This window comes from Manis javanica, chromosome 15 (assembly GCF_040802235.1).
Source record: "Manis javanica isolate MJ-LG chromosome 15, MJ_LKY, whole genome shotgun sequence".
NCBI classification, from domain to species: domain Eukaryota; kingdom Metazoa; phylum Chordata; class Mammalia; order Pholidota; family Manidae; genus Manis; species Manis javanica.
Window position 1 is genome coordinate 55,562,337 of NC_133170.1, and position 13,050 is coordinate 55,575,386.

At 43.1% G+C, this 13,050-nt stretch overlaps 1 protein-coding gene across 2 annotated transcripts in view; it reads right to left on the reverse strand.

Annotated features, from left to right (window-relative positions):
- GLB1 (galactosidase beta 1) overlaps positions 1–13,050 on the reverse strand; it is a 76,779-nt gene that overhangs the window by 47,432 nt on the left and 16,297 nt on the right. For both annotated transcript variants that reach the window (XM_037008643.2, XM_037008644.2), the window contains exons 2-5: positions 6,403–6,569; positions 4,622–4,772; positions 4,023–4,083; positions 3,064–3,158 (exon numbers count right to left, since the gene is read on the reverse strand). In XM_037008643.2, coding sequence (XP_036864538.2) covers positions 3,064–3,158; positions 4,023–4,083; positions 4,622–4,772; positions 6,403–6,569 — 474 coding nt within the window. The remainder of the gene's footprint in view (positions 1–3,063; positions 3,159–4,022; positions 4,084–4,621; positions 4,773–6,402; positions 6,570–13,050) is intronic.

Sequence of the window (13,050 nt, forward strand, 5' to 3'; positions counted from 1 at the left end):
TATATACCTTAAAATAAACAGGCTCATAATAAAGGCATACACATAATTGGGTTAGATGTTTAGAGAGAAAGAAAAAAACTCAACATGTACCAGGCAGCTTAGAACTGTGGTCACGAGCACAGGCCTCAGAGGCCCACATGTGCATGTGCAAATTTTAGCTCTGCCACTTCTTGTCCATGGGACTCCACCTGTAAGACATTTCCTCGTCTCTAAGAGGTGCAGGAGAAACACACAGAAAAGGGCTGGAGAGACTCAGAAGAGTCCCAGTGAGATTCACAGGAATACTCATCCTTCTAGAGCAGGGGTCAGCAAGCTTTTTCAGTAAAGGGTCACAGAGCAAGTATGTTAGGCTTTCTGGTCATACATCTCTGTCTCAACTCACCTCAGCTCTGCTATGGTAGTGCGAAAGCAGCCAGGCAGTGTGTTAGAGAGTGGGTGTGGCTGTGCACAATATATCTTTATTTATAAAAACAGGCAGAGGGCTATGGTTCGCAGGCCCATATCCTTGTGCTAGAGTGACTATCCCATCCTGTAAGTTCCTAAATGAAACCACAAAACACTGTAGACACTTAAAGTTTCAACCTATAGTTGTTCATCTTCCACAATAGGTATAAACAGGGCTATTACCTTATGACAAATATTCCATCAATCAGATGACATCAAGCTCTGGATGGAAGGTCCCCACACCTAATTATTGTCACCTTGGATATTATTAATAGGTGTTTATGTCACCACTTATTTTAGGTGTGGACTTGGTACAAACTGAGGTAAACATCCTCATATGCAAACCAGCTCTAAGCGGCCCTAGCTTAGCTAATCCTTCCAGAAGGGAATAGATGCATATATGCCTGAATCAGACGGATGAAGAAAGGTCCAGGCTGGGCTTGCTGTAACTGTAAGACAACAGTGTGGAGGCCCAAACTCCCTCAGGCTGGGCTTTGAGCCTTCTAGTCTGAATGCTTTTGCCTTGCCTGCAGACACAGGGCTCCTCTGTGGCCCCTTCAAACTCTCTGGGCATGCAGGTGAAGCCCTGCCATGATGAGCTAAGGTAGCCATCACTAGGACCTTGGTCTGAATTAAGACTGAGACAGAAATTAGTTTTATAGAAGCCTCTGCATGCTGACACACGGTTGACCGATGTCAGCTTCTTTCTCCTCTAACCCATCGGCCTCTATTCCAATTCCACAACTACTTGGTAGGTGTGTGATGTGTACGCATGTGTGATGTGACCTCATAGCTGTCAGGTGGTGAGTGGTGAGCAGAAAAGAGTAGAGATAAACCTGGGTCAGGGATGAAAGTAGACAAAGTGCCTTAAGTGATTTCCAAGGGGAGGCACCAACCGAGGCTTCTAGGAGTCAAGCAGGTGCCAATAAAGTCCACTGGGAAGGCTTCTGGACAGAGGGAGCCTCCCTGTGAACTGAACCTCAAATGACATGAGGACACCTATGAATTTGGTGTATGAATAATTTTAATGATATGAAGAAATACTTATGACGTAAGAATAAAGTTAAAAAGAAAGTCAGATAGGAAACTGATCACACAGTATGAACTGACTCTGTAAAAAGAAATTTTTTAAAGGCATGGAAAGAAATTCAAGGAAATCACCCCAAAATGTAAAGAGCTTTGCTTTGGGCTCCTAACATTAAAGTGACAATTATGGTTATTCTGCTTTCTAATATTTCTAAGTGATTCCCAACACTTACTTGTTTATTTAGTGTTTAAGAGGCAAAAGACGTAGGTAGGATTCAAGCAGGTAGAGATGTGCGAGGGGGCCAGGCAGAAAGGAAGCAGGGCCCCCAGGCAGGACCCATGGTCAAATTAAAGTCACCTGAGGTTGCAGGGGGTAGTCTCAAGGGAAACACCCCCAAGACAGTCAACTTGGCTGCCTTCTGCTGCATTCATCATTTGATGACATTTTTCAAAGCATTTCAATAACCAAAAGGTACAGAAAAGTTGTGAGCAGAAATGGAAATTGATTTAGAGAGAAGCAGAGACTGAAAAATGAGGGAAACAAAAGAAAACCTGAGATCAAGAAAAAGGAAGAAAACCCAGCTGTGTAGACACACCCAAGTTTCAGCCTTGAAATTTTCATAAGGGAGATGTGCTCCTATAAGCTTACCCAGTACAGACTCAAGATGCCTAAAGGGGCAGTGAGTGCTCCTTGTACATCCCTCTGGGGGCTGCAACCTGGCCTCTCTCCAGTGTGCAGGGTCAGAACGGGCTGCCTGGCCAGCCTAGCCCTCTTGCTGCCTCATTGGGTCCCTCACACCGTGACCACCCTGGTATTACTCCTAAGAAGGAATCTGGCCCACACTCCCCTAGGGAGCACCACGCCACACCCCCTTGTTGTCCTGCAATGCAGCTGGTTTTACATAACTTCACTCTTTTCATTTGGACCATCCTTGGGAAATGACTGATGAACATGGTTTTATGTTCTGCCTAAGTAATTTCACAAACATCAAAGATCACTGGAGGTCAAGGATCCTGATTTTTCACATGGAAAATACTTGCTATATGATATACCCCTCAATATACCAGTCTTTGCAGAGCAGAAAAGGTGTGGAAGCAGGAGAGTGAGGGCCAGAAGTTGGAGGGAAACTTCAGGGCCCCAGTTCACCACATCCTGTTTCCACAAGGATGTGACCTGATGCCTATGCCGCAAGACACCAATGTGGCTCAATCCATGCTGCGTCCCTGCAGCAGAAGGCAGATGGCACAGGAGAGACAGGTAACAGCACCAGCAGGCCCAGCGTACCATCCTGCTTCTGCCACCTGCCATCTGGGTGACCTTGGCAGTCACTTAACCTCTCTGAAGTTCTTCACTTAAGGGAGACTGTGGTTGGAATAATTGAATAGCATTTGTAGGGCATCCAGCACAGAGTTTGGTACACAACCAGCATGCAAAAATGGTAATGTTTCCCCAAAATGCAGTTTAAATAACAGCACCATCTGTGGCATCACCTCTTAAAGAAACCAGCGTAGGAGGCTCAGGTCTGCATCACTCCTATACAAAACGTGGATGGATGGAAACCTCCCCTCAACCCTGCTCATCTCCATAGTTACCTGCACTGTTATGATTGGGCCTCCATTCTGATAGAGGAGAGGTTTCAGTTTGGGCAGAAGGACTCCCAACCACTTGCCCACAGCTGCAAGGTAATCTAGAAAACAAGACAGGTTTACTATCACATGATGCCGACACAAGGCAGCCTTGTCATCTGGAGGCGGCAGCTGAGATGTGGGGACTCTGGATTCCACAACTACCTTCTGCAATGGGGTGGCTATATGCAATAAAAGTCTGCTAATGTTGCCCTGCAGGGACAAGGACCAGTATGCATGGTATCTGTCCCTGCCACTAGGACATGAAGCCTGGGGGACAGGAGGCATCCAGCTGGTGTTTTGTTGAGTGAAGAAAAGAGTGGCTGAAAGGTGCATCCTTTCAATCATAGTAGCGCTTTCTTTCTTTTTAAAGTTGAGTTTGAATCAGTTATATATTTACATTGTCAAATGGGGATAATAGAGTGTATACTTCATAAAGTTGCTGTAAGCATGAAATAAAACATGTGAAAACACCAACATATACTAAGCGAGCCCAACATGAGTGTAATACACTGAGAAGGAAATGCATACAGCGCATCAATACTAGGCTTTTATGCTGTAAATGTAATCGCTGACACCATTCCAGAAACTACATCTGCCATTCTGACTGGCTGCCCTTCCTGGCCCTGGAACATACCAAGGTTGTAGGAAGAGAAGGCATTCAAGTCAGTCAACTGTGAACAAGGCCAATGCCAATTCAATAAGTTGCCAGTTTATTGGCAAGATCTGGTCAAATAGCTCAGGAAAGCTTTATTTCCTACACATTCAATGTTGGATGATATTCAGTGGATGATGATTAATTTCAGACTTTCACTAAACTTTCAGTTGTTTGCACAGAAGTACCCCAGCCTTCATAATACCTGATCCTTTTGCTATAAACTGTCTGATTTTTCATAAATTCTCTGAAGACATCTCTAACAACTTACCTGGATCAGTAGAACGGAGAATAATAGATTCTTTCTGTAATAGCCAAGCAGGTAAACCTCCCTAGGATACAGAAAAAAAAACAAAAAAAGGAAGCTATTATATGGTGTCAGGGAAGATAGAAATTACCAGAAGCAGTGAGGAAAGGAAGGAAAGGTTCATGGAGGACAGGCATTTGAGCAGAGCTTTCCTTTTGTAACTTTGAAGGAAATGAGAAATTCTAACATAGTAAAAATACCATCCCTTTGCACGAATGCAAGGTTTTGGGAATCAAAGCCTTTCATATTGATTATTCCACTTAGTTCAGAACTACCCTGTTTGGTGGACAGAGCCCACACCATTGACTGCTCTTTCCAGGTGAGGACACTGCGTTATGTGAGTGACCACTGAAAGGAAGAGAAGCCTTCTGATGCTTACCTGTTCCTCTGTCTCTGGGCTTCCTAAGGCAATACACACCTGTGCCAGCTACAGTCACAGGCTCCGTGCTACCCAGAATTAGAGACTAATTTAAACTGTTTTAATTCACTTTCCCCCGGATCCCTGCCTGCCAGCCCACCTCTGTCGCCCACCAGGCAGGCAGAGCCCAGCCGGCCACACTCACCATGTCCCACTCCGCACAGATGTAGGGGCCAGGCCTCAGGATAACCAGCAGTCCCAGTTCATGTGCCAGCTGAAGAAAATGTTCCACATCGTGTTCTCCAGAAAACTGATATTGACCTGGCTGGGGCTCGTGAAAGTTCCAGGGCACGTACCTGCCAAAACACACACAGCCCCTTCCTGGAAAAAGCTAAAAAATCCAGGTGTCCTTCGTGAATTTCTGAACAGTCTATAAACCTGTAAGTCTGCAGGACACATGGACTCTCCTTTGGCAGCCTCTTGGGAATGAGACCTTGTTTTGACTTTACACAGCAGATACCCAAGCAAATCAGGTTTGTGAGGAACACTTTCAAGTTTACAACCAACAAAGGATGCCCTTTCCTATTCAATGCTTGACTTAAAAAAGTACAGAATTACCTGGGCACAAATTACTACCATGCAAGAATTATATATATACTATAAATTATATATTATGTATTATATAATGTGTAAAGTTTAGGAAAAATGAACCCATCTGTGCTAAAGTACTATGAGGCAGACTTGTATTTTGAAAAAGTAGTTTTTAATAAAAATGGGAAAACCTCAAATCCTCGTTCCCTCTTGAAAAAAAGATTTTGTCAGGAAAGCATGCAGGAGGTAAAGTGACAAAAACTACCAGCTCCCTGGCTGCTTCCAGCAGGGGACACAAATTTAAATATGAAGGCACTCATTGCCATCACAAAGGTCTTCTTGATGACTGCTGGGGGCGGTCCTTTTTCCACTATTCCTTGGTTTTCAGGGTTCCTTGGAACAGACATTCCTGGTCCCACAGAACTCACAGTGGCCTCAGGACCAGAATAATAAGTGGGATTTTCCCTACTATCTGTCCCAGGAATCTGCCTCTGGGGTTTCTCACTTTTTATCGTTGAAGGTTATCAGCAATGCAAAAACCAGAGTGGCCAGCCAGCTCAACTTTCTTCCCAATTAGTCACCTTGCAACAGCAGAGGAGCAGAGATGAAAGAGAGTTTCTAGGGCAATTATGTAACCCCAGGCTGTACACTTACCCCAGTAGAACCACAAGACAAACTGCTTTTCAAGGGTCTGCCTAGCAAGGCATATTCCTCTAAGAGCTGAGAGAAGCTCTGGCTGCCTACCAACATCCTCATCGTCAAATCCCAGGCAGACCTCTTGAAAGGAAAGGAGTGACACACAGCAGCAATTCACTGGAGAATTCCGCTTTATTAGGGAAAGGTGCTGGGTTATATAGGAAGGGGCGTTATATAGGATTGTGGTGTTACTTCTATGGGGCTGGTGGCTGTTGGCTAGGTGCTGGGATTGGGAGGGGGGCGAGAGGTGATTGGGCTTCAGGTGGCGCCGGCGGGAACCGAGGACCCCGAAGAGAAGCCGGAAGTTTGCCATCTTACTGGTGGGGACCCTTCACCTCTGACCAAAACAAGGAGGTTGGGCCAATTTCAATTTTCTCAGCTGTAAACCTGAACAGCAATACCTAACTTGTAGAAATGGAACCATTCATGTAAAGTGCCCTGCCTACAGTAAATGCACAACCATTGCTACCTCCCTTTGCCTTTGTCAGCTGATAACCATTTTATGATGTCTGGTGACAAGGTTCAAGGTTGGAAGAAGTGGTTAATTATGTCAAGAAGCTCATGACAAGCCCCTCCAGAACACCGAAATACGCAATTTCCCATTCTGAGCAATGAGGTAGCTGCCCTTGGAGATGCAGCTGTATCCTTTCTCTAGGTAGATGTCCAGGCCCAGGGGAGAGCCAGCACCCTCCTACTTACGTCTGGATGGCATTCAGCCCAGCCATCTTCATCTTCATCAGCCGGTCCTTCCAGTAGAAGCTGGGTATGCGGAAGTAGTGAATGCTTCCCGAGATGTAGCGGAAAGGCTGGCCATCCTTGAGGAAGCGGTTGTGGCTGTAGTCGATCTGGAACATCCTCTGGGAGGCCTTATTCAGAGCAAGGATGGGACCAGGTGAGAAATTCCACCTTGCACATTTCACAAGCAGCCGCTCTGACTATGCAAGTGACTTCCTGCCTATTCAATTTGTGTAATGTGCTGATGGAGTTAATGTTTGGTCTCTGGGCCATAAAACAAACCACTGCTAAGCCAGGTCCATTCACTGTACTCAGAAACTAAAATATTCCAGGAGGACCCACATGCAGGGTTTTGTAGGGCTCACCATCCAGGGGCAAGCACCGACCTGATGATTGGTGCCTGAGATACAGAAGCCATATTCTCTGAGAGAAAACCTTGCTATAGGTGCCTCTTGGGGTAGCAAAGCCCAGTATACTGAGAACAAAATGCACACACCTCCCTCCCCTTGGCTGTGACCTGCAGGGCACTAGATGTACCTGGACAGTAATGTCCTTGGGCCAAAAGCAACAGAATGGAAGCCCCAAACCCTGCAGCCTCTTCCTAGATGCTGCTTGAAGGTCTGCAGCGATGGGCAAGTCCCCTCTAACTCTGCTGCTCTGACCAGTGCCTTTTTTTTTTAATGAAAGAGAATAGAAAATTTATGTATTGCACATAAAGATAGGTATTATTTTATGAAACATCTGTTATATGTACATATACAGAGTTGCATATGTACATATGTCTCTACAGAGTTGCAACGTAAGATGTATTTCTAGCAGTCATACCAAATTTCAAGAAACACTGGGGATCACTTCAGAAGGTAAAATGCTGGGATTTGAAAGGCAAGGGCTTAAAGGGGAGGCCAACTGTTAGGCAGAATAGAACACTGCCCTCTGGTGGATGGAAAAAGGCAGCAATAGCCCACAGGTGGCAACAGGGCCAGGGCCACAAGAAGCCATTGAGACAGTGTCCTCCATTGTATGTAAGCTCCTTTGTGCATCTTTAGCTGTTTTTGTTTTTTTAAAAAATATTTTCTCATAGTAGCATCAAAGTCCATGAGAGTTCCAGGGGTTGCCCTTGAAACCGTATCTGGAAGGAACTGTGAGAGCCCAGATCACACTTGGCCTGAAATCCAACTGAGGAGTTAAAGCACTGTGACTGAAACTTAAAGTTAATTCAGAGTAGACTTCTTTGGAACACTTTAATGTATGTGTTACACCTCAATAAAGCTAACCAAAAAAAATAAGCAAATGAATAATTTAAGAATAATAAAGAAAATGCAGAAGGTGTCTATATAAAATCACTTTGTTCTAGTAAACAAGGCTCCAGCTGTCATTCAAAGGCAAGAAACTCCTAAAGAAACTCACAAAAATATAAAGTATTTCTTATACCAGGGGAATGGGTAATTTTGAAAACATATTCCTAGCTTGCACAATGATTAAGTGTCAAATTGGGATTTCCTACAAGTTCTGAGAGTTCACGGATGGCGCATGAGTTGGGGAAGTTCTCTGGGCAGGTAGACAGGAAGTAAGCAACCAACTTTGGGCAGAACTGGAGAAAGGAAAGGGTTGTTAGAAGCCCACATGTTTAGGGGAAGAGGCTTGGGGGAGCAGGAGATAAGGTTGGTGAGAAATGATCTTGGTAGACAATGGAATCTGGCCTTTGCCTTACACAGCAGAGCACCATTCCTCAAACAACCTAAAAAATCCAGCCCAAATGTCTCCCATCATCCATTTACCCATGTGACCAAGCACCTACTATGTGCTGAGTAATAAAAGGGAACCGCACAGATGTGGCCACAGTCCACATGAAGCTTCTGTCTAGCATGGAGGGAACCCAAGAGTCAACACAGTGCGGCCTAGACGGTAAAGTTTGGCTGAGATCAGTCATGTCGTACACCCTAAACTCACAGTGTTCTCTATCAATTGTATCCCAATAAAGCTGGGAGAGGGTAAGGATTAGGGTAGAATGCTGCAGCAATAAAAAGCGGGGTGGAACCCAGGGGTGGGGGACGAGGATAAATTTCCCAGGGCAGGGAACAGCCCAAACCGTGGCCCTCAACCTTGACTACACATCAGAATCATTTGCAAAAGCTTTAAAAAACAGCCAAGTCAGGCCTCACATCCCAGATGTTCAGATGTTCATTGATCTTGGGTGGAGCCCAGACATTAGTATTTCTTAAAACTGCCCAGATGATGTAATACACAGCTAGGCTTGGGAACTACTGGCCTAAGCTAAGCCCTAGGGTGAGGAAGAGTTAGCCAAGGGGAAGGCAAACATGGGCACAGGAAACCGAGAAGTGGTGGAGAGGGGGCACAACTCAGGGAGGGAGCCGCAGAAGCCGTGTCTAGATGAAGCCACTGGAATGAGGAGGCTGGCAGGGGCCAGACCAACCGAGCCTGAAGTCCATGTTCAGGGGCCTGGACTTTATGCCAAGAACTATGGAGAGCAACTTAAACAGAATTATAGAATCAGACGTGTACTTTTAATTTTTGGCACTCTGCCTTTTCCTGAAGCAACAAAAAAAGAAAGCAGAGTCATGGACCATGGCGGGGGAGTGGGGTGGGGCACAAGGCAGGCAGCGGACAGCTGGTAGAACCTACAGGACCAGGGGTTCGGCTGGATGGAGGAAACAGACTGACTTGCAAAGGCTCCCACTTGGCCCCAGGTGGAAAATTTGGAGCATTTAAGATGAGAGAGACTCAAGATATTTATTAACCGGAGTAAAAAAAAAAAAGAAAGAAAAAAGACACGGATATTAACACCTATGCATTCACAATACCTTATGCAAGGGAAAAAAATGTCACTGGTCACCTTTGGAGATTGCTAGAGTACCAACTAATTACTCTGAAAAATGATAAAGGGAAAGAACTCAGCAGTTTCCTTTCACATGAAAACTGTATTTCAGGGTAATTGAAAAGTTGACAATGGAAAATTCTTCATAGAATTCCAACTAATAAATGCAGATAGAATAACAGAATCTGACAAACACTTTTCTAACACTTAGTGAGGTAATGGATTTCAGCTATAATTACCTATGGATGCTAAAACCATCAGAAAAGTAGATGTAGTTTTATAAAGGAGGGGCGAGGCAGATTCTATATAACCCCTCTGCTCAATGTCAGTTTCGTAAGAATAAAAAAAACAGACATTATGTCTCTCATGCTGTGATTCAACAGGATGGATACAGACCCTGCTAGAAGTAGTCCTCAACTTAAATCCCAATTAAACCTGGATCTAAGGACACCACAAGGAAGCACGAAGCCAAAAGTCCAATGATAGAGTTGCTATGACAAATGGATGGTATTAAAATAAAATAAAACAAAATAGAGTATTGTTAGAAAACAGTAGAGAACTTAAGAGGCATAAACACTAACATGGGAACCTGTTTGGGATCCTGATTCTAACCAACTGCGAAAGAAAGAAAAAGCAGCGTTGACATAGGAAAAATCTGCACATAGAGCAGGCATTAGGTAGAATTAATTTTGTTGGGTATAACCAGACATGGTGATAGACAGGAGGAAAAACAAAGTTCTCATCAGTTAGAGATGAGTTTGTGGGTGGAACACCAGGCATCTAGGGTTACTACAGACTAAAAAGAAAGAGAGCAAAAAACAAGTAGAGGGTATGCATGTCACACAAAATTGACTATTGTGGAAGCTGCCTAATGGATACGTCGGTATTCTCTCTGTTTGTAGTTTTTAAATTTTCCTTGAAAAAAATTTTTTTTAACATACATTTATCCTTTTCACAGAATTTTCTCCACAATATACATACAAATGAGCTTTTTTTTTTTTTTTAGTACAATACTGCTTACACCAAATTGCACTTAAAAATAAAGGCTTCTGGAGCGGAGCCAAGATGGCGGCGTGAGTAGAGCAGTGGAAATCTCCTCCCAAAAACACATAGAGCTATGAAAATATAACAAAGAAAAATCTTCCTAAAATAGAGAATACTTAGTCCATAGGCACACACCTGATCATCTGATCATCTACATTTGCCTTCTTACAGCACTAAACTATGTTTTCTACCTTTATCTTGCATCTACCTACCACTTCAGCATTTTATTAAAAATAAAAATAATAATAATAATAGGAGAAATGTGGGATCAACATATAAATCAAGTACAAAAATCAAATGAATATTCATATTTGACCTGATGGTTTATAGGTCATATTGCATGATCAAAACCGAAAGTTTCTGTGATGAATGCCCTTGTACTGTTCACCATGTAAGAATTTATTCACTCTGTAAGAATTCGTTCACCATGTAAGAACTTGTTCGTTATGCTTCAGAAGATTGGAGACTGACGAGAATTAGGCTTGAGATGGATTAATGATTGTACATTGAGCATTGACCCCCCTATACTGAATTTTATTGTTGTTAACAACCATTTGATCAATAAATATGAGAGATGCCCTCTCAAAAAAAAAAAAAATAAAATAAAATAAAATAAAGGCTTCTTCTTGGCAAGAGAAACAAAAATATGTTCATGAAAACACTTGTAAAAACATTGTTCATAACAGCATTATTCATAATTGTCCAAAACTGGAAACAACCAAATGTCTATCAACAGGAGAAATGGACCAACAAACTAGAATATTCTTGTGATGGAATACCACACAGCAATAAAAAAGAACTACTGATACTTGAATAACTCTCCTTTGGGAGAGTGGGGACAGGTTATGCTTGGGAAAGAGCAAGAAGGAGCTTTCTGGGTTAATGGTAACATTCTATAGCTGAATAAGGGTTTTGGATTACACATCATCAAAACTCATCAAATAGTACACTTAAAATCTGTGTATTTCATTGAATGTAAAATTTACCTTAAAAGGTATAAAAAGAGCTATAAATTAACAGTGACCTCCAGTTACTGACATACATGCTGAAGTATCTGGGGGGGAAGTGCACCAATGTCTGCAATTTACTTTGAAACACATCCAAAAATAAAATGAATTGATGGATGGCGGGTAATATGTTAATGGAAGACACTGGATGGTGACTGTAAAGTTCTTTCAACTCTGTGTGAAAATGTTTCCAAGTAAAATGTTGACACAAATAAAAAAGTGGGGTGGGAATTGGATGAAAGTGATCAAAAGAGGACACACTTCCTTTTACAAGATAAATAAGTACTGGGGATGTAACATTCAGGATGACTATAGCTAACTTCCTATATATTATATTTAGGAGATTTTATATATATATATATATATAAATAAAATATTAAGAGAGTTAATCCTAAAGTTCTCATTACAAGGAGAAAATAATTTTCTTCTATTTTTTTTTCTTTTTCTTGTAACTATATGATGATGACGTTAGCTGAACCTGTTGTGGCAATCATTCCACAATATATGTACATTAAACCACCATGCTGTAGCCTGAAGCTTAGATGGATGTCAATTATTTCTCAATAAAACTGGAAAAAATAAATAAATAAAAAAGTGGACTGAATAAATTTTAAAAAGTGAAAAGTACAGCAGAGGATAACACTGTAATATCTTTGTATGGTGACAGGTGGTGAGTATTTTGTAATGTATGTAACTGTCAAATCACTATGTTGGACACCTGACACTAATACAATAGTGTATATCAATGATAGTTCAATAAAAAAGAGGACTGATAGAAATCATGGTTTCTGTGGTATGATACGTATACGAGTGGATGTACCCACAGACATGTAATGGAAGATCATGAAGTTCCTTAAAGTAATGAGGTTCTCAACTCCTACCCTTGCTGAAACATTGCCCATACACACAGAGTAAAAAGACAAGGTCAAAGTGTGTTAAAAACACACCTATGTTAACTGCAGCTCTTGCGGTCAGCCCTGGGTGAGCTCAGAGTGCTCTGTGCTGACAGTGTCTCCACTCAGACCCGTATGTCCAGTCTGCCCTCCTGCCCAGGGCAACCTCTTCCCCAGGTACTGGGGAGACCATTCCCCTGGGGGCAGCCCTCAACCAATGGGACTGGATGACTGCATCTTCTGTTAGGCAGACAATCCTGGGGACAGTGTGTGTACTTGCCAGGAGAGTTGGCAGAATCGTGGCCGTGCTGCCCAGAGCGAGAACCACAACACACATCCTTACATAGGCTTTTCCTTTTTCCCACCTGTCCTTGGTTCCTGCACCACTGGGTCACCTCTCAGGTCCCAAGCCTTTGTTTCTTGTTTTCCTTCAACAGGAACCCAAATTAAGACAGTTTGGCCTTAACAGAAGGTCCTCAAGATAAGTCTGCCCCTGGACTTTTCACATGCATCCAACAGCAGCAAGAACACTATAGCTGGTGCTAAGTGGGTGGTGACAAATCCTAAGGGCCTCGCCTGGGCTGGGCTGAGCAGAGGTACAGGCAGAAGGGCAGGAGTTGGCAAGTGCATCAGCTCTGCTCCAGGAATGGGGGACTGGTAATTGTAAGGGTTGTGAGGTTGGCTGGCTTTTATTAACAGATTTGGGAGCTTTGAAGAAAGAAATTTGTTGACAGGCTCCACTCAGGGCATTTTGTGAATGTCAGAGGCTTCTGAATGTTTAAAGAGACCTACACCTCCTCCCGGAAAGGTGAGCCTCAGGACTGAGCCGTGG